Source organism: Myotis davidii, unplaced genomic scaffold (genome assembly GCF_000327345.1).
Source record: "Myotis davidii unplaced genomic scaffold, ASM32734v1 scaffold262, whole genome shotgun sequence".
Classification (NCBI taxonomy): domain Eukaryota; kingdom Metazoa; phylum Chordata; class Mammalia; order Chiroptera; family Vespertilionidae; genus Myotis; species Myotis davidii.
The window spans coordinates 351531-375179 of record NW_006293541.1 but is presented as its reverse complement, the minus strand read 5'-3'; the positions used below and the strand labels follow the sequence as shown (position 1 = coordinate 375179).

General features: G+C 53.5%; 1 protein-coding gene across 1 annotated transcript; it reads right to left on the bottom strand.

Annotated features, from left to right (window-relative positions):
* Positions 1–2602: 2602 nt before the first annotated feature.
* EDN3 (endothelin 3) lies at positions 2603–21676 on the bottom strand. The gene is made up of 5 exons (XM_006767244.2): positions 21368–21676; positions 20498–20744; positions 4929–5102; positions 4671–4748; positions 2603–2692 (listed from the first exon to the last, which is right to left on the bottom strand). Exons 1-5 carry the CDS (start codon positions 21417–21419, stop codon positions 2656–2658), a joined length of 588 nt encoding a protein of 195 aa, XP_006767307.1. The 5' UTR covers positions 21420–21676; the 3' UTR covers positions 2603–2655.
* Between the last annotated feature and the right edge of the window lie 1973 nt (positions 21677–23649).

Sequence of the window (23649 nt, the reverse complement as noted above, 5' to 3'; positions counted from 1 at the left end):
ACCCAGATCCCAGCAAGGCCAGCCCGTCTGGGACAAGATTCCTGGAACTGCCCAGCTCCCTCCCTAGCGTCGGGGTCTGCGGGGTCTGTCGGCTCCGGGTCCCAGGCCCTGACCAGGCCTTCCGTAAACATGGCAGCCCTGACCAGTTTGGCTCAGTGGATAGAGCATCAGCCTGTGGACTGAAGGGTCCCAGGTTCGATTCCGGTCAAGGGCATGTACCTTGGTTGTGGGAACATCCCCAGTAGGGGGTGTGCAGGAGGCAGCTGATCAATGTTTCTCTCTCATCGATTTTTCTGACTCTATCCCTCTCCCTTCCACTCTGTAAAAAAAAAAAAGAAATCAATAATATATATTTAAAAAAACAAAAAAAACAAAACAAAAAACATGGCAGCTTCTCATGCAGCTTCGCCTCCTGCAGAATAAATTAGTGCCCGTCTCCATCAGTTCATCAAAGTCAAAATCCTCTAAAATGAGTTCAATTAAATCAAGAGGCTCTTGGGTTTTCTCAGATTCAATGTGATGGAACCCACTCAGAATACTGGGTTCCTCTCTGCTCTTTAGCTGGGCCTCTCTGTCCAATTCCCTGCCTCTGATGGTCTCCGGTTCTTGACTGAAAAGAAAGAAAAAAGAGGAAGAGGGAAGGAGGGAGGAAAAGGGGAGGAGGGAGAACGAGGGGAGGAGGGACAGGCTAAAATGAAGAAAACCCCTCCTTCCTGAGACTCCCAACTCCCAGAGATGTCTTCTAAGTCTCGAAGGCTTAAGGACATTGCAATTGGTAGAGGAGATCAAATAAAACGTGGTCACTCCTGGCTACTAATTATCAAGAACTGTGAGCAGCAGAGCGCAACAAAATGCCCCTGAGAGCTGGAGAGGTCAGTCTGGGGCTGCTGGCCGTGCTGTTCGCTCTGGGGCCTGTCCTGGACCTGCCTGCCCTCACTGGCCCAGGACAGAAAGCCCCACATTCTATGAGGTGAACGGTGGTGCTGAGGGAGCAGCCAGCTCTCTCCCCACGCTGTCTCCTCCCGACCACCTTGAAAGCTTTATTTCCCTCGAATGGCCCCCAAATCCTTCTCCAGCCTTAGTATTCAAGCAGCCCCTAGCTCGTCTGGCTCCAAATGTGATTTTAGATGGAGTCTACTTCCTGAACGCTAACAGCCTCCGTCCTCCCCGAGGTCCAGGGAACGCTGATGCATACCCAGCATATAACACCAGCGAGAAAAACCCACAAATCTGAGGAAACATTGAGACGTTTTTATTATGCATTCGGCAGTATTTCGTGAGTTTAGCACAATGCATGGAATTCTCGCCCAGATAGTCTTGCCACTGAGCAAAACAGTGAGTTGCATTTTAAAAATGTAATTCAAACTCCAAGGAACATGAGCTTGGGCTCAGAACACAATGTAAAATCTCTCTATGTAGAGCAGCTTCCTTTGAACAGCCACGTGAAGCACTCGGAGGAGAGAAGAGCTGCACAATAAATAATTGCTTCTCTACGCCACCCAGGAGCCTGCCAGCGAACCGTCCCTCCGTTTCCGGGGCTGGACATTCACCTCCACACCTGTCAGAACTCAGGGCACTCAGAGAGAATTAACATCTGGTCAAGGCCAACAACACTCTCGCATTCATCCCCCTAAACTCCCCCAGGTCGGGACCTCAGCACACACCCCAGGGCCAGTCCTCATGTCTGCCGTGGAGGGGAGGCAGGTGGCCTGGCCCCCGGAGGGGCTCACACCCAATCACACGCTCAGACGCAGTCCCCTCAGCCTGGCTGGGACCGCGCAGATGAACAAGACGGGGAGCCTTCGGGCGGGCGTCACAATTCCCAGTTGTTCCCAATCATACAGATAAATAGGAATTTACATAATTTACAAATAGTTTGTGTTCGGGGCTTATTTTCAAGCCATTTCCTGAAGACCCACATTTATTCATGAAAGCAAATACGGGATTCACCTAATGACCCTGGGCGGCTTTCCAGCAGCTTCCTGCAGACAAGTTCATGGCGCATGCTGCTGCTCCTCCCCAGACCACCCCTCCCAGCTAACCAGTCTCTCCTTGTCACAAACATCAAGGCTTCTTTTTTCTTTTCCTTCTTTGTTTCCTTCTTCTTCAAGCACAGCTGGACATGTCTGTCTAAGTCTTATAAGCCTCCAACTCCTCGAGTCCTGTGCAGCTAGCACTGAATCTACAGCAGCCCCTCCTGGTGCCAGCACACAGCTCTGCCCTGCACATCCTGCTCTACGTTAGGATCCAAGTGTGTGGCAGCAGCTGCGAGATGGACATGTGTTTACCTGCAAAGGGTTATCTTGGAGTTACTGACTCGCCAAGAGGAGTCAAGTCGAAATGCGCCAGGCCTCTCCAAACCCTCTCCAGCAGGAAGGCCACAGAGGGTGCCGGCCCAGGGCACATCTGGGATCACTGTCCCCAGAGGGAAACTGGGCTGTTTGGATGGGGATTCTTGGGGAAGGATGTACTGTTTAGGTGAGGACCCTCTGGGTGGGTTTTCTCCCCCAGGCAGGACTCATTCTTTGTCCTCAAAGAGGCAGAAATGTGAACCGTGTCGGGGCAGGAACACGGGCTGGGCAGGCCTCCTGGGGGACTCCAGAGGCAGCAGGCCGAGGCGGGGCCCACACAGGGCAAGCCTGTGATAGTGGAGGTCTAAAGCTGGCTCTGTCTGTCTGTCCTTGACTTCAACCTACCTTGGAGAAAGGGGGCAAAAGCAAGAGGAAGAGTGTTACGGAAGGTCTCTTTCCTGGCTGAAAAACGGCAACTTCTCCCCACCCCATGTCTCGCTGTTTGCCCATTTTGAACCGATCCTCCTCGCCAGTGCTTCTCAACAATTTCAGTGCCGGCCACACGCGGAGGAAGGTGTGACTTTCACACCAGCAGGCACTGCCGCGGGCAGCTCTCCCCGCCTAGTTCCATCTCTGATTAGCACAAGCTCAGGACAGCGCAGCCTCCCCTCTGACAATGTGACTCTGGGGATTACTAACTCAAGTCTTACAAGAAAGTAGGGGCCCTGGTTTATGAGGAAAGACTTTTTCTGCCCCAGTGGAGCTTCTTCCAGGAGCTTTCCAGACCCTGGTGGATACCTGTGCCACCAAAGCAGCAAAGGCAAAGCCATGCTTTTTCTGCGCAGGGTCCCCTTATGTCCTTGGACACCCCCCCACATTCCTACCCCAGGACCTTTGCACTTATTGCTTCCTGCCTGATAGTCCCTCCCTCGCTCATCCCTCTCGTTCACCCCCTCTTTTCCTTCAGGTCTTTGTGTCAATGCCCTTGTCCACTCAACCCCAAATTGCAACCTTCCCTAACACTTCCTCTCTCCGTCCTGGTCCCCCGGTCTCCCACACGCATCTCACCCAGTAGTTTATATATTTCTTTGCCGTCTGCTTCCCTCACTATTTAAGCTCCATGAAGGCAGACTCTTTGCCTTGTTCCCTGCTGTGCCCCAGCATCAAGAACAGTGCCCAGTGCCCGGGGTGTCGCAGGTGCTCAACAATTCTTTGCTGAGCAAATACATGAGGGGATGTATAAATGATGCAATGGATGGATGGCTTTAATCACATCCCTCCCTTGCCAAGAGGAGTTTGGGTTTGGAGCAAGGAAGAGAAGAGAAGTGAGAATAAAGAGGCAAAACAGGACCAGCTGGGGCCTGACTCATGTTCCCCAGGGACCTCTCTCTACTGCCTCGGCACCCCCTCCTCCCTCTCCACTTTTATTATGAATGCTGACAGATCCTTCTCTGGGCCACGAGGAGCGATCTGCCACCAATTTGGAAAGCCTCCTGGATACCGAGCATGGTTTAATCTCCCCTTGATCAGTCCCTGTAGGAACCCAAACCACCTCCAGGCTGTTCCCAGGAACATGAATTACCACCCATTGCAGCCGTGTGGGCGGGTCATCCGACAGATTGACACATACATCCAGTTTGGCTGCAGGAAACCCTGAGGATCTCAGATGAAAAAGACAAGCGGGTACAAAATATAATAAAAGGAATTTGGGGAGCCACGTATTTCACCTCTATCCTGCGGCAGTGGCTGAAAAGTAATAAAGGTTCTGTTTTGCCCGGCCGGCATGGCTCGGTGGCTGAGCACTGACCTATGAACCAGGAGGTCATGGTTCGATTCCCCGTCAGGGCACATGCCCGGGTTACAGGCTCCATCCCCACTGTGGGGCATGCAGGAGGCAGCTGATCAATGATTCTCTCTCACCATTGATGATTCTATCTCTCTCCTCCCTTCCTCTCTAAAAGCAATATATATATATATATATATTTTTTTTTTAAGAAGAAGTGTTTTGTTTGTGTGTTTCTATAAGACCGTGGGTTGTGCGGGCCCAGGGAGAGGGGCAAGGGCTCCGAGAGGCAGTGGTCAGCTTGCTTGCCGGGTCCAATGAGCTCCAGGGCTGGACATCACTGTGTTGATGCCACAAGGGATGCCGGGGTCAGCTCTTAAGGTGCAGGGCAGGCTGGTCAGGGGCAGGGCAAGGAGGGGCTGTCCACAGCCCTGGCCTGCTCTGTCCCCAGAGACGACTTACCAAAGGCACCCCTGCCTGCCTGATATGGGGCACCCCACGTGCAGTGAGGTTCCCACTGGCCGCCTCACAGGCCAGATGCCACCCCCCCCCCCCATGTGCCCTCGACGGTGCGACGCCTGGAAAAGCTGCGTCACCTCCTCGGATGCGGGCCTCTGTCCACCCTGCCGGCCAGCACTGCCTCTCCTTGGTCCGGTTCTTCGGCCCCTGAGTGCCTGTGGAGAGAGAGCTGGCTTAATGAAGCCACCTGAGTTTCCTGTGGCTGGTTTTTCAGTGTCAAGTTATAGCTTCCTCTTCCCAGCAGGCGTACCACAGTCAGGGCACAGCCACCCCGGCCTCACCTGCCCCAGGACCACTGACACCCGGGAATGATTCAAGTAGATGGGGTGCCGTACCTGCCAACAGCCAGGGTTCCGGTGCAGAAACGCTCACAGGCGGGGTCGTGGCTCGCCACACAAGCACAGCGCAGCGTCCACTTGGAGGGCTGTGGGCTCCACGGAAACGGTGCTGTGGACCTCCTGCTGCGGGAGTGTCCTCGGTAGCTGGACAGTCCATAGGGCACAGTCTGTCTGCAAAGCACAGTGCAGTGCCCTGGTCATGGCAGGACGAACAAGCGTGTGGCACGGCCATGTCCCAGGATCTGGGTCCACACCCTGCCCCTGCACTTGGGGTTTGAGGTTGCTTCTGGAGTGGACTGTCCACCCCTTATTACCGCTCAACCCCCAGAAAGTGTGCTGGGGCCCCGAGATGGAGAGGTGAGGAGGGCCTGGGGGAGCTAGAGAAGGACATCCCCACATCCTCCCGCAGCCAGGCTCGGGGGCGGGAAGTGGGGAGGGGGCAGCAGATGCCTCTTGTGGGCACCTGGCCCCTGCGGTCTTTACTAGTCGCGGTTTTCGCTGGGTAGCTCCAGTTTCCTTCCTGCACCCAAACCCCAACCCAGACCTTCCCACTGACCCACATGCCGGGCCCAATGATTCCAAAGTGACGCTTTCCTCACCTGCAGCCCGAGGCCAGCCTGGCACCACCCGCCTGTCCTGGAATTTCTTTATTTACTTACTTATTCATTCATTTATTTATGTAATCCTCACTGGAAGATACTTTTCCATTGATTTTTAGAGAGAATGGAAGAGAGAGGAAGAGACAGAGAGAAATATCGATATGAAAGGAACACATCGATTGGTTGCCTCCTGCATGAGTCCAGGCCTGGGTGGAGCCTACAACCGAGGTACATGCCCTTGACCAGAATCAAACCCAGGACCCTTCAGTCCACAGGCTGACACTCCATCCATGAGCCAAACCGGCCAGGGCTGTCCGGGAGTTTCTTCAGCGCCCACGCCAGCCTGGCAGCCGGCACTGACCGGACAACAACTATGCGAACATGGCCGCAGAGACACATCCTGGCCTTGAACATCACTGCCTCAAAGATCAACTTCAGAGGACCCTTCGTGCCTGCGAGGGCGGCGATGATAGGACCCGCCTTGGGAGCAGGCCTGAGAAGAAAAAAGCCTGGAACTGGTTACCAGTTTCGTTTATGGTTGGAGCTGGGAGGAGGTACCCGCCATTCAGAACAATAAGGGTTAGACCATTTTCACGCCCGAGCGCATCCACACTGTCCTGTGCAGAGCAGACAGGGCCGGGCAGCGCCGCGGGGACGCTCAGAGCAGATGCCAGCTCATTAGGACCATTGAACGAGATTTGGAGGATAAATTGCCAGCAAGTAGAGGAAACTTATGTGGCCCAAAGTCGCTTTTCCAATCCGTCTCAGTTTTCCTGCCAGTCCCCAGCGCGAACTGCCGTGGTTTCCACGACCCCCCAGAGTCTCACCAATCATCCACCTCAAAGGGGAGTCTGACGTCCTCGCCCCACTGTCAGAGTCACATCAAATTGAATTGACTTTAATTTGAAACACATGCCATGGAGCCTTGTTGGGATGGTGAGGCCAAGTGGGGGGTGCCCCATCGCGACCTGATACCTGGACCCCACTGCCTCCCCGCGGGGCTAGGCCATGCATTATCTGTCGCCCATGGCAGCTCTCCCTCCGGCCGAGGCTGGCCCACTGCGGACAGCCTGAGCCACCGGCTGGAGAGAGCAGGCGGGGTCCAGTCCTGTTCTGAGTGTCACCTTTGGAAGAAAAACACAATATTTTCCTTCAGGAATGGGAAATGGGGGTGGTGGTGGGGCGCAAACAATGCAGACACTGTTGTGAGGCAGGACTTGGTTCGAGGAGCCTTTTCCCAGTCATGGGGCCACATTAAATCTCCCGGTGCTGACATTCAGCCCAGTCCCGCTTCCTTGGTGAAAGTCACACACAGGAACAAGGCTCCCGCCTTCCCATCGACAGCGAGACCTCCTTCTGGAACTGCCCTCAGCCGGCCATGCCTTTCCGTGTGTGGGGCTCCATAACCTCAGTGAAAACGCTGCAGGGTTTCAGGCAAGAAGCAGGCAATGTGGCCTTTGTTAAGAGAGAGACGCTAGGCCAGTGGTTCCCAACCTTGGCTGCACATGAGAATCACCTGGGAATCTTTTTAAAATCCTGATTTCTGGGCCTCATCCTCCGGAAATTCTGTTTCTTTGTGACTAATGTCATGGCCCCACCCCATAACAAAGAAACAGAATTTCCGGAGGATGAGGCCCAGAAATCAGGATTTTAAAAAGATTCCCAGGTGATTCTCATGTGCCGCCAAGGCTGAGAACCACTGCGCTAGGCACTCTTCCAGCCGCCAAGGGCAAAGAGCTAGTATGCAAAGGGTTAGGGCAGGACTCTGTCCTTTCCCACAGGGAGAGGCGGGACCTGCTCCCAGCCCAGGTGTTTGATGTGTGCGCTCTGCTGGCCGACCCAGGACCCATCCCTAATGGGAGTTCCAGTTCCATGGCGCCCGCCTCCCACAGCTACAAAATTGACTGGTTGTAAATCAATCTGATAAGCTCTAAGTAAGACTGTTCTATCCTTGTACCTGAACAGAGAGAGTTTCAAATGCCTTGCAAGGTCAGGCTTGAATTTAGAGCTCCAAGGGCCCTTGGAGCTTGTGTCGAAAGCTGGCAGACTAAGGAGACTCAGCACCTTCTCTTCATACTGCTCCATCCCACACCCAGGGGGGCTCACCCACCCCCACAGGATGCACCCCAAGCTTCCGCTACCCCTCACCTTGCCAGCCGGCGCCCCTTGGCCACTCTGTAGGCCTCGGGCTATGTACCTGGGGCCCTGATCTGTCCCTGGGTGTTGGACCCTGGAAGTGGACCTGGGGATATTTGGGTAGGAGAAGCCAGGATCCTGCATATGGAACATGGTCTAGAAGGGACAGCATGTCCCTTTAGTCCCATAGGCTCCTTGCAGTGGGGTTGCAGACATGGCCAGAGGAGGGGCAGAGCTGCCCTCGAGCCCATAGGGACCAGGGTGGGTCATGCTTGACCAGCTCACAAGTAGGAGGCAGGTCTTGCCTTTGTATCTTCCATCAACTTAGCACCAGGTTGGACAAATGGAGGCCCCTGGTTGAGCAGCTGGTAACTAATTGTGAGATAATCTAGTCCAACAACTCAAGATTCTTTCCAACCTAAAATGTTCAATAACCACAAAATTCCATTACAAAGAACTCCAACGTTAGCCAAGCATTATATATATATATATGGAGAGAGAGAGAGAGAGGAGAGAGAGAGAGACCCAGTATCATTCTAAGTGTTTTGGAGATACAGAAAGGCATATGCATGTCTGTGCCTTCAGGAGTTCACAGGTCACTGGAGTATGAAAGCAGGTGAGGAAACATTACATGCCGGTACATACAGGTATGTGCAAGGTACACAGAGCACAGAGAAAGGTTATCTGTTAACTCAATCATCATGTTGTAAAACACTTACATGATGGTCACTCCACCCTGTCGACAGTTTCCTGATCTACAAAAGGGTTGTGGGGCAGATTGGCTGAGACATGTCACTGCATGGGAAATACTACCAGGAGTTACCAGTAAGGTCATGTTAGCTACTCTTGTTGCTTATTTGATCCAGGAATTCAAGTCAGTTGCATCAGGCAGGAATATCCCCTCTACCAAGCCTGTGTTTGAGGTGTGTGACTAAGCAATAAAGCGGGGTAAGGGCAATGGAGAACTCGAGAGCCACTTGGCACTGCAATGCCGTTCTTTGCCACCCTTCCTTTCGGCTGGTCCATCGCTCCACACGGCCTGTCCAACAAGCACTTGTATTTCGGTTGTCTGGCTGCTCTTTCGCATTGGCTGCTTTTTGAATGGTGAATTGGAAAGATGTAATGGTGGAACCATGAAAATGCAGTTAAAACGGCTGAGAACCTTTGACTAGCATACTCTCTGCCCAGTTGTCCTAGCCGATAGGGTTTGGAGCATGCAGTCCTTAATCAAGGTGGGCAGCTCTTCAATCTGCGAGTGCTTCGCTTATAACTCAGAGCTCCATACTAAAGACAAGCAGGTGAGATGAACCCAGATGCTCTCAGACAAAACAAGACAGCCCTCCAGCACGTGCAGATGCACTGTCTTCTGCGGTGTCTTTACGTGATGAATTGCCCCCCAACGTACATCGTCAGAACATTCATTATTCGCTCGGTGATGGTGATGTCGGAGTCTTATTTATCACCGTGCTCCTTCTTCACCACCTTTCCCCAAATGTCACATATAAACGTTATTAAATATTAACCTTCGAAATCTCCCGTATTCATTCTTTATCTGCAGCATCATACTGAAAACAATTTCTTTCTCTCTGCAAGAAGTTTTTAAATAAGGGAAGCTGACTTTATTTTTTTAAGATTCTGTTTTTAAATTCAGTGCTGCCTTTTCATAAATGAATTAATGCTCTCCATCCTTCTGATCAGAATTTTAAAGGAAAGGTACTGATATTCACAGAGGCAACAAAAAGAGCTTCACTAGCCAAAGTCTCAGGAAAGTTATCAAATTGTCACTCTCTCAAAAACCCACTTTCAGCCTCATATTGAATGGCATTCAACAAGCAACTGCCAAGTGGTGTTTGATAAGCAGGCCCTGGACTAGACTCTGGGTGAATATCTTAGAACAAGACAGACAAGTGGCCTTGTACACACAAAGTCTTTTGTTTGTTTGTTTTGTTATCTTCACCTGAGGATGTTTCTTTTCTATTGGTTTTTAGAGAGAGTGGAAGGGAAGGAGGGACGGAGGGAGGGAGGGAGGGAGGTGAGAGAAAGAGAGAGAGAGAGAGAGAGGTGAGAAAGACACATGGATTGGTTGCCTCCTGCATGCACCCCAACCTGGGCTGGGATCAAACATGAAACCCAGGTATGTGACCTTGACTGGGACTTGAACCTGTGACCCTTTGGTCCTTGGGCCAATGCTCTAACCACTGAACAACCGGGCAGGGCCACACAGTCTTAAATTTGTACAGAGGTCAGCAAATTGGCATTGTATGGGCTTCATTCAATTGGCAGAGGGGTTCTTTAATCTGAAAATTTCACATGAACATCTAGCTTCTCTTGATTAACTTGAAGTTATGCTAACACCAACATGTGGCAGTCATCTGGAACTCTATCACTCCATTCTGCCCCAGTCCCCACCACTCCCACTAGCTTTACACTCATCCTTCTCTGCTCACTTTTGTGTCTGGCCCTCATGAACATCTGAGTTTTCAATCCCTGGTCTAGTGGGATGTCTCGTAAAGCAACGCCAGACAGGTCATATGACACATGACAAAATTAGCACTTGGTGCTATTTGTAAAAATAGAGTTGTTTTCAATTTTAAAAACTCCAAGTTCTCCTCAACACATAGGACATCTCTACATCACAATCAGAATGTCAAGGTGACCGGCACCTCCTTCAGTCACTTTTCCTCCTGAAAAGGGGAAGTAAAGGCTGTATTTCCTTTGGGTCCAGGGGACATATTGCCCAGAAGGCATGGCACTGAGGGCCGGTGGTCCTGTGGGCCTGTGTCCTGGTGGCTGAGAGGCAGGCAGGCAGGAGGCAGCCACAGCTGTTGGGCACCAGCAGTCATTACCACCTCTCACCAATCCCCAGAGTAAGCGCTTCAGTCTCCAGTGCACTTTCTAACTACACCTGGATTTCAGATTTTATTAAATTCCTTCCTTGGCAGGCACCTGCTCTTTGAGCTTAGCAATATCTTCCTGGGCAAGGAGGTGAGGACTGCCTTCATTTGCTACCATTTAACCTTACCCAGAAAGAGCAGGTGGCTAAGAATTTTGTTCTAAAGTAAGACAAGTCGGTCAAGGGCATGTACCTTGGTTGCGGGCACATCCCCAGTAGTGGGTGTGCAGGAGGCAGCTGGTCAATGTTTCTCTCTCATCAATGTTTCTATCCCTCTCCCTTCCTCTCTGTAAAAAATAAATGAAATATTTAAAAAAATAAAGTAAGACATGATAGAGTCACTATTGGAAGTGGCTGAACAGTCAGCAGCCTATAGAAGCATCCATTTGCTACAACCAGCACCTAGTGGGCTTTGGTTGCATGGAGACAGGACAACGCAAGCTCTGAGATAGGAGTCCCCTCTCAAAGGACTTAAAAGCCCAGGATTCTCTAGAACCTGGGGCCAACTTTGGTTGTTTTTGTCTCCGGAAATTCAATCTCTTCTCTTTGTCCCTCAGGAATTACCCCTCCATCCCTGCATGAGGTCTTGGTGAGACTGTCAATCATTGTGCCTAACCTTCCTCTGGCTGAAGACTCATCAGGTGACCCATGTGGGGCAATTTGACCCTCTCTCTCCCAAGACGAGTGAGTAGAGAGCAACTCAAGATCAGAGAGTACTCAGTGCTGTTTAGTTGCATCCTTGGACCCCCAGTCCTGTCCTGGTACCTCTCCCTTCTGAGCCTGGGGCTGCTTCTCCAACTGTCTGTGTGTGACATGTGTCTTTCCAACAACTTCTTGTAAGCTGTGTTAGCTGGGCCAGGTTTCTGTTGCCTGTGACCTCTAGCTGACCTAGAACTCACTTTATTCAGATTGATGCAACCAGAATCTCTTGGGTTTCATAGCAAAACCCAGGCTCTCCCCAGGTGCCAGGGACGAGAGAGATTTCCTTCACTGCAACAACACACACACACACACACACACACACACACACACACACACACACAGCCGGCCCGTGTCCGGACAAAGCTCAGCACCCTCAGCTGGCTGCAGTCCTTCCTTCCGGGTGTGCCCACTGGGCCATGTCAGGTTTGGGTCAGGCCGCCTTTTACGCAGGTGCAAGCGAGCACACTACCCCGGCCTCCAACACTGGGTTGACCATCGAAGTCCTATCCTCCAGCAAATGTGTTCGTTGTCCACTCACCAGAGGCTGTGAACGTCTGCGGGGGCTAGGCCTCAGGCCAGACAGCCCTTCGGCACCCTTCCAGCCACCGGAAAAGGAAAGCAGGCCGGCACATACGGCTCCGCGGTGACCTCGCTTCACAAACAGAAAACACACATGCACACTCTCTGGTTCTAAAGAACATAATCCAAACTTTCGCCCACAGACACTATAACGTGAACTGACCATTTGTAGCTTTACTTGCACTGCAGAAAAGTCTAGCATTTCAAGGTTGGAAGACCTCAACTCAGCCCTTGAAAAAGCTGAAAATATCAGAAAATATCAAAAGAGTGAGCAATGTGCTGTGAGTTAGTGGTTACCTTTTTAAAGGATCCCCTCCCCCTGCCATAAAAAAACAAAAACCAAAAACTTTTGAGCTTATGCTGGACTTAACTGTTTGGGAATTTTACCAGAACCATATCCATGTTCAAAGAGAATTGGGCACTGACCCCCACCAATGGACCCAGAACAGGGGTCATTTCTGCACCTGTACCGCAGGAGTGGCTTCCTTCTTGTCCCCAGGATGGACACAGCTGGACCCTGTCCACCCAGAATCACGTACAGTTTCTACCTTGTTCACCTCTGCATCGAGGACAGCTGGTAGAGGGAGGAAGGGAAAGGGAAGGAAGGAAGGAAGGGAGGAAGGAAGGAAGGAAGGAAGGAAGGAAGGAAGGAAGGAAGGAAGGAAAGAAGGAAGTCTGAATTACCCATGGCTTCTAGGCCACGCCCAATCTCTCAAGTTATCAAATTCTTGGCTCATTTATTGGTGTCCCACTATTGCTGTCCTCACCCGGCCCATCTTCGAGGGTTTTCCTGGAGAGAATACAGTCTCTAGATTAAGCGAAACAGAGGAGCTGTGTCTTGCTGACACCCCTCAGGCCACACCAGTGCCTGGAATAACCAGGTTGCACAGACAAGTGAGGCATCAGGGGCGAAACCAGAGGCTTCACCCGGCTCGCAGACCCAGGCTCCTGGTCCAAATGGAAGACCAGTTCCCTGAGAGCCCCTGGGCGAGCGTCTTCCGATGGGCTGGAGGGATGAAAGGGCTGGATCCCTGGAAAGGTCGTCCAGCTCCAAACTCTCAAAGGCCCTCACTGTCACTTAAACATCCTCCACCACAGCGCCACCACGGAGCAGGCCCTGCCATAGCCGCGTGTGGGGTTCAGTCCCGTCGAGATAAGAGCTCCCCGGGGTCCCCACAGCTGTATTGAGAAAGCTCCCAGGTCCTGTTACCGTATAACTGAGCTGAAAATAACCCCAAAGCCAGACTGTGTCAGCCGTGGCTCACCGGGACACAGACACAGTCTTCCCTGAATGCGGTGCACAAGAACGGAGGGACTTTTAATGGAAGCACAGAGGTCAAAGGAAAAACCCGTCTGAGGTTGTGGTGCAGTGTGGGACTTTGAAGTGTTACAGCTCATAAAAAAATTTAAAGCCACAAACTGCTCTGATACCTGGGGAAATGACAACGTTTACAGAGCCCTCCAGATTAGCTGGACTCCCTCCCGCTGGTACAACCCAAATATGTCCCCCCTGAGGCAGGCTGGAGTTTCACCCCAGGCCCAGTGACCCTGAGGAATTCCAGGTCCAGTGTATAATCACGTCTGTCTGGCACAGCCTCATTATAACTTTATGCAAAGCTGCAGACAGATGGGGCCCGAAATAGTTCCCAGCCATGGACACAGAAAGGGTAAAAGAAGGAGCAGGTATTGTTTGTAAGACGGGGGTGTTTGTAGAGGGGTTTTTCCAAAATGCAGAAGCCAGCACACATCCCTCTCAATAACGCGCAGGAAGCATGAGATTCTGAAGATAAAAGTCCTAGGCACACTTGCAACCAAGGGTCACACAGACACTCCCTGTCCTCCCAGTGGAGGAGCTCGCCGCTGGTGTCACGTCCTTTTGCCAGCTCAGAGCCAGTGGTCATCTCTCCAACGAAGACTTGAGTCCCTGACACTTTACCTTCTAACAAGAACCAGGACCGGGATCAGGGTGGGGCAGGTAAGGGAAGCCGGGAAAGCGCAGATGCTGCCGCTATTAAAAATGTTGATATTTTATCAATCGTGAAATTTCTGCACTAATTTTGATTTTTTTTCTAATCAATACAGTAACTTTTATTTCTTTGCTGCTGACTTCTTGGCATCTTCTTAGTTTGCTCCTGAGAGAGAGTCCCTCGCCTCACCCTATTCTCGACCCCGCAAAAAACCCACGGAAAGCAAAGCTATAAAACTCCAGAAAAGGCGCCCGCCTGCTTGCTGACTTGCTGCCCAGGCCATGGGCGAAACTGTCCACTGTGGGCCATTCGTGGCATTGCCGAGAAAGGCCACGGCGCCCCCACGCACCTGCCTCCACACCTTCCTCCTGAAAGGAATGTTCTGCTTTTGAAATGACTGGCCAGGGCCCAGGCCCAGCCGCCCTGCTCTCAGCTGCTGTTCATTAAAGCCGCTGCGGCATCGGCCCTGAGGCCATACGAGCCCAGAGGTCTGTGCCTCCGGGCCTCCCACAGCCAAGTTCTCCAAGAGTTCTCCTGCTTGTCCGTTCCTGGGGGACTTCACAGATGAGCAGGAGCTGGAAGCACCCAGGAACTGCCTGGGCAAGCAGCTCATCCATATTACAGCCACTATCTGGATTTATTTTCTAAAATAAAATTGGTTCCTATTCAAAAATAGTGAGACAGTGTGTGTGCCTGCGAGTGTGTATGTGTGCCTCATCTTAAAGAACTCTATTTGCATACGAAGCATGACATAGAAGGAGAGCGGGTCATTGCCTCCTTTGGAACAGCCTCCTGTGCTCGGAATCGGAGCGGTGGTTCCCCGGCTCCTGGAGGAGGAAGGGGCCGCTCCAGGCGCCGGGATGCGCTGAGGTGCTCCTATCCAGTGCAGGACCCAGAGCCAGAGAGATAAACCTGCAGAAACTCGCGCGGCCGCGGGGCCTCCTTGTGGAAAGCAGTTTGCCTCCCTGCGTCCTTTGTTTTAAATTCCTGCAGGAATAAACCACACCAGAGATGTCACAGCCTTTCATCTGCCTTCAGATTTAAGGCCAAGTTCCGAGCTGCAACGTCCCTTTCATCTAGCAGAAATCCAAATTGCCCTCTGGGGTCACACAGGGTCACGACCTTTTTGTACCAAGTTTTCTGAGTGCAAATGAAACAGCTCTAGCCTCGAGCCACTCTTTCTTATCGAGGAGGGATCAGCTACCTTTCAACTAGGCCTGGCTTCGCACCTGCACGGCCCCTCCTCTCCTGAGACACCTCTGGGGCAGAAGAGGGGGCTTTCAGGCCGAGTGACCCTAGCAGAAAGGTCATGGTGTGAGCAGACCTCCATAGCAAACTCTGAAATGTAGCCCCAAGGCCCTCACATTTTAAAGACAGGTTTTGCCGTGAAATGTTCTAAGAGATATACTACTCGAACTCAAAATCAGGATCTAAACACGTACTAGATTTCCAAGGAGGAGACAGAACTGGAGGAATCAGAGGGGAAAACTCATCAAATAAAACCACCACCAGTCAGGCCCTGAGTTCAAGATCATTCTCAGCCTGACTGACATCATCTTCTCTTATACATCTTTATATATTTATCATTTTCCACAAACAGATGCCCATAGTATTTCCTGGGACCTCTTCCTGGTGACCCACACTTCAGATCCTGGGCAGGGTTGGGTGTCACTGAAAATGAGGGCCCCAGGGCCCCATGAGGTCCCCTAGTCTGCATATCACAAGGCTTTACATTTGCTCTGCTGGAGTTGCCAGCTATGAGCATAGCATGCAGACAGACCCCTGACCAAGATCTCAATGAGAGGCCTTTACCGAAAGGGCTCTCAACGGATCATTCAAATTTGCCTGCAATGCCAGACCCCAGTCACTGCCCGCCCCCATTAGCAGGGGGAACCCAGGCCAGTAGCTTCAGAGAACACCAGGTCCCCTTCCACAAACACTCCAGTGTGTCCCCAGGTGAGCAGGAAGCAACAGAAAACAAGGAAGGAGGGACACACAGGGTGGGACCTGATCTCAGTGAGCCCGGAACAACCTTTGGCCACCAGCATCCCTATCAAGCTGCTTATCAGCTGCAGCAGCCTGGCACACCTTTCCCAGGGTCTGTATGCAAATCGGATGCTAACAGGCCTCCCACCGAGCCCTCTAGGAGGCTGGGCAAGACCATGGTTGGATGGTCCAAGGAGGCCAACCTCAGAGGTACTTGAGAAAGAACTTTCTACTCACTGGCGTCCTCCAACCAGAGTGGGATTCGGCAGGCAGGCCATGGGCCCGGCACAGAGGTGTACAGTTACTCTACGGTCCTATCTTCCAGGTGTTGTTGCTCACTACATTCCAGACACAGTCTGAGCACGTCCCAGGGACTGTCTCATGCCATCCTCACAGCCGTCCGCAGGCATCTTTCCTCGTAGGCAGCACAGTCAACAGTGGCTCTGCCACCATCACCATCTGCATTGCCATGATTATCACCACAGCCAGGAACTCTGTCCCTCTGCCTCCACACCTGCATCTCCATCAACAATATCCTATCCTGGCTCACGGTGGGGTGACTGCTACCGAGTCCCTGAAATCACACAGTGGGTGCACGGCTGACCTCATGCCAGCAGGAGGCTGGGGTTCCAGGTCCTTCCATTCCACTGGGATGGCCTACAATTTGGAAGGTCCCTTCTTGGAAATATGCTGACACATTTTTCTTCGACAACACAGGGGGCAAAGGTGAATCTGTTGAATTGTTAGTTATTATGATTATTCTTTCTTTGGGAAGAAAAAAACCCCAAACGAAGGTCATTCCTGTTGGGCTGAGTCAGCATGGCGCACTTTGGAGCGGCTGAGGTGGCCACGCTGTTCACTATCCTAGAGTCGGACTGGTGTCTGCACCTTCCAGGGGCTGCAGTGAGAGGGTGGCACCCCCGGGCCACGTGTGAGTCAGAGCTCCCGGGGCGGGGGTCTCCCCTGAGGGTCTGTGCATCCCCGTTGTCCAGCACAGTCATGACATCTAACACCCTGCTCTGGTCTTTTTTAAAATTCATTCCTACTCGCCAGCCCATGTGGCTCAAGCTTTGAAAACCACAGTCACTGTGATAGCATGCGGTGCTCCCCTCACTGTTTCCTAGGAGGTCCCCTCCATCCTTGGGAACAAAGTGGGGAGGAACACAATGGGATCCTGCTAGGTGTCCTGAAGCTCCATCAGCCATTTGATGGGCTAGCTCCACTCTCCAGCTGGGTGAGTGGCCAAGGGAAGTCATGAAAATCAGGCCATCTCAGCTGCCGCCAACAGGGACAGGAAGGGCAGATGCCCAGGACAACCTGGGTTCCTCTTTGGGGGACACGGACCTTCTGGGGGATACGATGGAAGCTATGCGCACCATCACTGGGAAAATCCCCACTCCCACACCGGTCCTCAGGGTCGCGCAGGCCTGTGGGGAGCATCCACGCCCCTGGAACAAGAAGCCTTATTTGTGGGAGAAAGCCTCGCACACCAGCAGCTCAGCGACAGCAAAGGAGGGAAGCACCAGCAGGCCGGGGCCAGAGCTCTCCTGAGGGCCGCGTGCTGGCAGAGAAGGCTGACCAGCTCAGTCGGAGAGCGAAGTGTGTGGGAAATCATGGGAGAAGCAGAGAGCCTCAGATCCTAAGCCCAGAAGGTAGGGAGTAACGGGTCTCTCGGGCCTGAACCGGATGTCAACTCTCCACACGAGATGCAGAGCAGATCTCAGCACAAACCCCAGCATCCTCGTGCTGGGGAAGGCTTTGAGGTCCTTAACTGTGGCGTGGACGACTACACTCACAGCAAGCCTGCAGCCTGCAGACACGCTTCCCGAATAAAGGAGGCGGCTCAGTCCATCTCTGCTGCTGACTGGATGAGCAGTAGGAGGAAAGACACCCAAAGCTGAGAATCACCCCAAGTTCCAGACTCTTATTAAGCATGAGGTTCTCATGCTCTGGGTTCTCAGAGCAGCCAGCAGCTGGCACAGAGAGGAAATCACACGCTGGGGGAGTTTTGAGCGCCAGGAGGGTCTGATAGAGAGGAGGGGGTGACAGCTGAGAGAGACGTGGGGCTGTGCTGCAGAGGCCTGGAGAGGACCTCGCTGTGCCACCGCTGCGCCTTCAATGTGACTGACAAACTTTTCCGATTCTTTCATTTCTCCAAAACCCACGTTCCCTGTCCCCACAGCCCCTTTTCTCACATTGCAACTCGACAGATGATTTAAGGCAGGGGCGGGGAGCGTCCGGACCACCGGCCACATAAGGCCCTTGAAATCATTCAGTCTGGCCCTGCCAAGGCATTAGGGGTGAGCTAATTAAATGTTTGGCCAAATATAGCAGGCTAGTGTTTAAGTTGATAATTTTGTATAGCCCTCGAATGATAGTTATAAATATCCAAATGACCCTTGGCAGGAAAAAGGTCCCCACCCCTGGTTTAAAGATGACAAATGGACCAGTCTACATATCAAGGAATAGTTTGGGGAAGGAAGGAAGAAAGCAAGGAAAGAATAAAGGAGAGAGGGAGGGAAGGAGGAAAGGAAGAAAGGAGGAAAAGAGAAAGACCATCTGGAAAAATCTTCCTTATAAAAATAATTTTGCTTGTCTAACTTCAAACTGCTCAAGTCTGGCTATTGTCATTTTTGTTTCCCGAGTAGTTCACCGGACTCCCAAACACCGTATTTAATCCCTCTCCTCGTGTTTAAAATGGCCAGGGTCAGGGAGAGAGGAAGACGTAAATCACACTGCGAGGGAAAGTTAGCACGCTGGCTGTCCGGGGAAAGTCAAAGATCCAGGCTTCGCCGCGGCATGCAAACCACTGGAAATTAGGGGACAGGGTTCCCACAGGGCGGAGGTCTGCCTAGCCTCCGGGGCATGTCAGGGATCAGTGATGGCTGGGGGCCCGGGAACGGGCAGAGAACCAAGGTGGTCTCCGAATTCTCTCCTCTTCCCTCCTGCTCCCCTCTGCCCCAGCCCCCTGCCCCTAACTCCTGGGCTTCCTTCTTTCTCCTTCTAGATGAATCCACAGCTTGGGATACTTGCCAAGGCAAGACTCACCCCACGGCTGACCGCCCTGAGTGCTGGGCTTAGTCAGATCACAATGCCAGGAGGATCAGAAGCGTGACAAGTGTCAGGGCGATGGGGCTTTAAGAAAAGGTGACCCTGACCACTCTCAGGGCAGAAGGCAATCGATGGCAGCCTGGTCTGGGAGCCCCTCAAAGGAAGCCAGCAGGGCGGCTGCCATCCTCTCTGCTGAGGACTGACTGTGTGTAGGAGCACACACATCCCGGCAAGCCCGTTCAGCATCAGGAAGGGCTATGTGATTTCTGGGGCCGAGGATGAAATGCAAGTGTGGACCCTCTGGTTCAGAAATAATTAAGAAGTTCAAGACAAAACAACAGAGCATCAAACCGCGGGTGGATCCTTCCGCGCCCGGGAGCCTGTGCCTGAGTCCAGGTTGCTGGGTGAGCTGCCCCGCCTGCCATTCTGGCATAACGGGTGACTTTCCGCATCTATCCCAGATGTGGTGAGAGGTCTCACTGAAAAGTCACCTGGTTTGAAAGACATCCGATCCCTGGGCTTACCCTGCTCTGCACTTCCTTCTCAGGACTCCATGGAACAAGGTGGCAAGCAAGCCCATCAAAGCGGTCACCTGGGTGCTCAGAGGTGAATTGGCTTGGGGATGGAGGAAACCATGAGGGGCGTGAATCAATGTGGTTCCCAATACAGTCAAAGCATTGCCGTTCGGCCCAGGCTTCAAGTTCACAGCAGCCACTGGAGAAGAATGCCCAGCAGGGAGCCAGGAGTCCCGGGAGAAACCAAGACCACGCAGGGTATGAACGCACCAGATTTAAGGGACCAGGAGGGCAAGGCCCAGCCCCCTCGCTGCAGGACGGAGCTCCAGCTCTTGCTGGGTCTCCTGCCAGCCCGGCCCCATCTGTAGGTCAGGGTGTGACCCGCATCCCCTGGGAGGGCTAGCCCAGGAGAAACAGGTCCTCTGCCCCAGGGAGTGAGAAGGGAAGCCAGCAGCCCCGCCCAGCAGAGCACTGCCATGGCCTGGGCGAGGGTCAGCTTTAGGGAGGGCAGACCAGAACCAAGAATCCTTAGGGCCTGTCTGCAGCAGGGGGTGCAGGGTCCACAGGAGCCAGCACAGGGAGGGTCCCTCCGCCTCTGCCCCTAAGAGGAAAGGAGCCTGGGGAATCTCACCCTGACCTGCCAACCCTGCAAGCCCCCATCCACCCCTCAGCCCCCTTCTCCCCATCCACCCACCCGCAGTTCCCTGTTCCCTGACCACAGGCTGCTCTCAAGGAATTTGAAACTCCTTGGAGCCTGACAGGGTCAGCAACAGGGATGGCCCCGCAGCCCCTGGGGCAGGAGATACTTTTGGGGCTTCCTCTGCCTCAGCGGGCTTCTCAGGTATCTAATCCCTTTGACTGGCTCCTTTCACCGGGAGGGGGGCTCCCCTTCCACTGGAGCAGAAACTCTGGGGTTGGGTTTCTCCCAGTCCAGGCCCTCCCAGGGGATGCGGGTCACACCCTGACCTACAGATGGGACCAGGATGGCAGGAGACCCAGCAAGAGCTGGACTCTGGGCCAGGGCAGGCTCTGGGCTGACGGGGCTGGGGTGGGACCAGGTCCTCGGGGATGTGAAGCTGTAGCTTGGCACAGGAGCCCCTCCCCCCCAGGCACATCACCACCCCCAGGGCTCACTCACTCAGGGGTATTGATCCAGATGATGTCCAGGTGGCAATAGTAGACGCACTCCTTGTCCTTGTAGGTGAAACACGTGCAGCGTCTGGCTCGGCGGCGTGCAGGGCCCCCCTTGGCCACCTGCTCCCCAAACCAACCTGGTCCCTGCTCCTGCCCAGGGCTCCGGGGACTTGGACCCTGTGCTGCAGCCCTGGCCACGGTCTCAATGTCCCCCTCCAATCTGGCTGCAGGCTGGGCGCCAGGCACCAATCCTGCAAGAGGCAGATTGAGGGGCCCCTGAGCTCCTGAGTGTGCATGCCCCCGCCCCCACCTCCGCTCCCAAAATCCTGGCAGAGGAAGACCCCAAACTTTCTGCAAGGTTTGCAAGCTGGTTGCACTTTCCAGAAAGTCTCTGAGCAATACCAAATGTTCTGAAAAGTTTGCAAAGCTATGTGCCCAGTTTCCGAAAGTTCTCAAACTATGTGTGTACTCCAGCTTGCAAGCTATTTTCACTTTCTGCAAAGTCTGCAAGCTGTTTGCACCCGCTGAAACCTTGCAAGCATTTTGCACGCTTTCTCAAAACTTTGCAATCATTTTGCAGTTTTTGAAGGGCTTGCAAACTTTTTGAAAAGATCCCAATTTAATGAAAAACTGACCGAGGCGGCTCAGGCCACAGGTCTCCAGTCTGTGCATGGGCTACATGCAACCTCCAGAGCCCCTGAGGTAGTCCGTGCTCCCGCTTCGGCCCCCACCCTTCCCCCAGGAGCTTCCAGGGACGGCGAGCCCAGGCAAAAGGCTGCTCCCCGCAATGCACCCTTCCCCGCGCCCCCCAAGCCCAGCGTCCTTTTGTGTGCGCTGGCGCCAGAAGAGGCGCCCCGCCCCGCCCCGCTTTTACCTGCAGCGGAGGTCACTGTGAGCCCGAAGAGTAGCCACAGCCCTAGCTCCATGAACCCCGATCAGGCGCGGGAGCACCGGGCCTGGAGGACGCACTCCTGTGGCCCCAGAAGGGCTCTAGGGCCTCACCCTCCAGCTGTGGGGTTTGCGGAGGGCCTCTCACTTGCTGGGTCCCCGCTCCCGCCAGGAGTTGGCTGCAGTGGTCACAAACTTCAGAGCACGCTGCCCATCCCTGCGCACGGCGGCCGGCTGTGGGCTCAGGCTTTTCTGGCTCCCGCACCACCCCCTCGCCTCCCCGCCCCCCAGAGGGCTGGAGCTGCGCGCGGGGCCTTTGAACACACACACTCTCACACACCACACACACACTCACACACACCCCCAGACACATACACACACACACACACACTCACACACACAGACACACAGACAGGGCACACACTTGCATTCACACTGCCTCTGCTCGCTGCTCTGCTGCCCCAGGACCTGCAGCTCCCACCCCCAGAGGACCAGGCAAGAGAGAAGGTTGCCGCAGAAAGGCTGCTACCTTCCACCTCAGGCTAAGGGAAAGCGACATGTCTCACTGTTCACCTGAGGACACCTTACCGTCCTTGCACCAGGCCTGCCTGCCAGGGCCCTGGCCGAACTTTACACTCGTGACTCAGGGCACTGGCTTGTCTCCCTGCCTCTCCCAGGTGCTCAGAGCCAGTGGGTGTGGGCACTGGCTGAGAGCAAAGTCAACCAGGCAGGGTTAGCGGTCCTGGAGTGGCCTGGACTTGCTATGGACCCTGCACAGAGGGGTGGCTTCAGAGAGAGGCAAGTCCCCTCCTTCAGAGTCCACGTGCTGGCGGCTCTCGGCTCTCCCAGCCCACCTGGGACCTGTCTTGGGCATGGAGCATGCCCAGAACAGGAAGGCTGGTTTATTTTGTTCTTTACCAAAGCCATTTGTGCTGAGAACTGTCCCTGGGCACATAGGAAGTAGTCACAAAAGATCTGTGGGTGAATGGATGGATGAATGAACGCTTCCCATGGATTAGGCCTGGATGCTGACTCCTGAGGACACCAAGAAGCCCTTATCGTCCCTCCTTCCCAGCGTTCCCTGACCAGAGGGAAGGACCATCAGGAGGGGCAGCGCTCCCAATGTCATCGGGCAGTTGCCTCCTGGCCACTGCCTACCTCACCTACTTGGACTGGATTGGAGGTGGCCTCCCAGGGGAACCCAGGACACAGCAGGGAGTCACAGGCCACGGGAGGAAGAGAAACAGGTCTGAGGCCCTGTAGTTGCTCCTCATGTCTCAGGCCATTTTCGACTTAAAACATGTCTGAAACCCTTTGACACTCCTGCCATAAAATGTGGCGTTGAATTCCACTCCCATCCTCTTCAGCCTGAATGACCCACTTCTAAAAAGCAGTGCAACAAAAGTGATAAGAATGACTTCTGGGAGAAAGCCATACAAGGTGCTACAATTCTCATCTGGCTCTCGGGACATTTGTCCTCTGGATTCAGCCACCATCCTGGGAGGAAGCTCAAACAAGCCCCCACGTGGCGCATTCACAGGGAGATGGGAGAAACCTGCATGGAGAGACACTGAGCTCTCCCAGCCAACAGCCAACGCCAACCACTAATATGTAAACGAATGAGCCTCAGGTGACTGGAGGCCCCAGCCTTCAAAACATCCAACTGAGGACCAGCTGCCCCAACTGTGCCTGGCTGAATTCTGACCCACAAAACCCGTGGGCATGATGAATGGTAGTTTTGCACCACCCAATTTTGGGTGACTTGTTGCAGAGCCATTGTAACTAAAATAGTAGTCAAGCATCACCTCAGTGCCCTGCCCAGGCCCCTCCCATTCTGCCCAGTCCTTGAGTCCAAGTCAAGGAGCGGAGAGCGATAGACACCTCTTAGAGGATCACTTGCCACCCAAAGGACAGGGTTCTGTAGGGGCTTCTGCTTTATTCTCTGTGCTCCATATTTTGAAAATTAGAAAACCCCCAAAGTGTTTCTTCTGGGAGTAACTTCTGCTCCACTGGACTAGGATTTGGATCACTTAATTATTATCTACTAGAGGCCTCGTGCACTGGGGGGGGGAGGGGGGGCTGGTTCCCTCAGCTCGACCCACACCCTCTCGAAGTCTGGGACCCCTTGCTCCTTACCGCCCACCTACTCGCTGATCCTTACCTCTCGGCTCAGGGCTCCTTAGCACTGCTGCAGAGGTGGAGAGGCTCCCGCCACTGCTGCTGTGCTCGCCAGCCATGAGCCCGGCTTCTGGCTGAGCAGCGCTCCCC

Coding starts and splice junctions, on each gene's coding strand:
- EDN3 (XM_006767244.2), bottom strand. CDS start 21,419: ATGGAGCTAGGGCTGTGGCTACTCTTCGGGCTCACAGTGACCTCCGCT. Junction 5,103..20,497: donor ATCTGGATCAATACCCCTGA/GTGAGTGAGCCC, acceptor TGTGCTTTGCAG/ACAGACTGTGCCCTATGGAC. Junction 4,749..4,928: donor GGAACCCTGGCTGTTGGCAG/GTACGGCACCCC, acceptor CTCTCTCCACAG/GCACTCAGGGGCCGAAGAAC.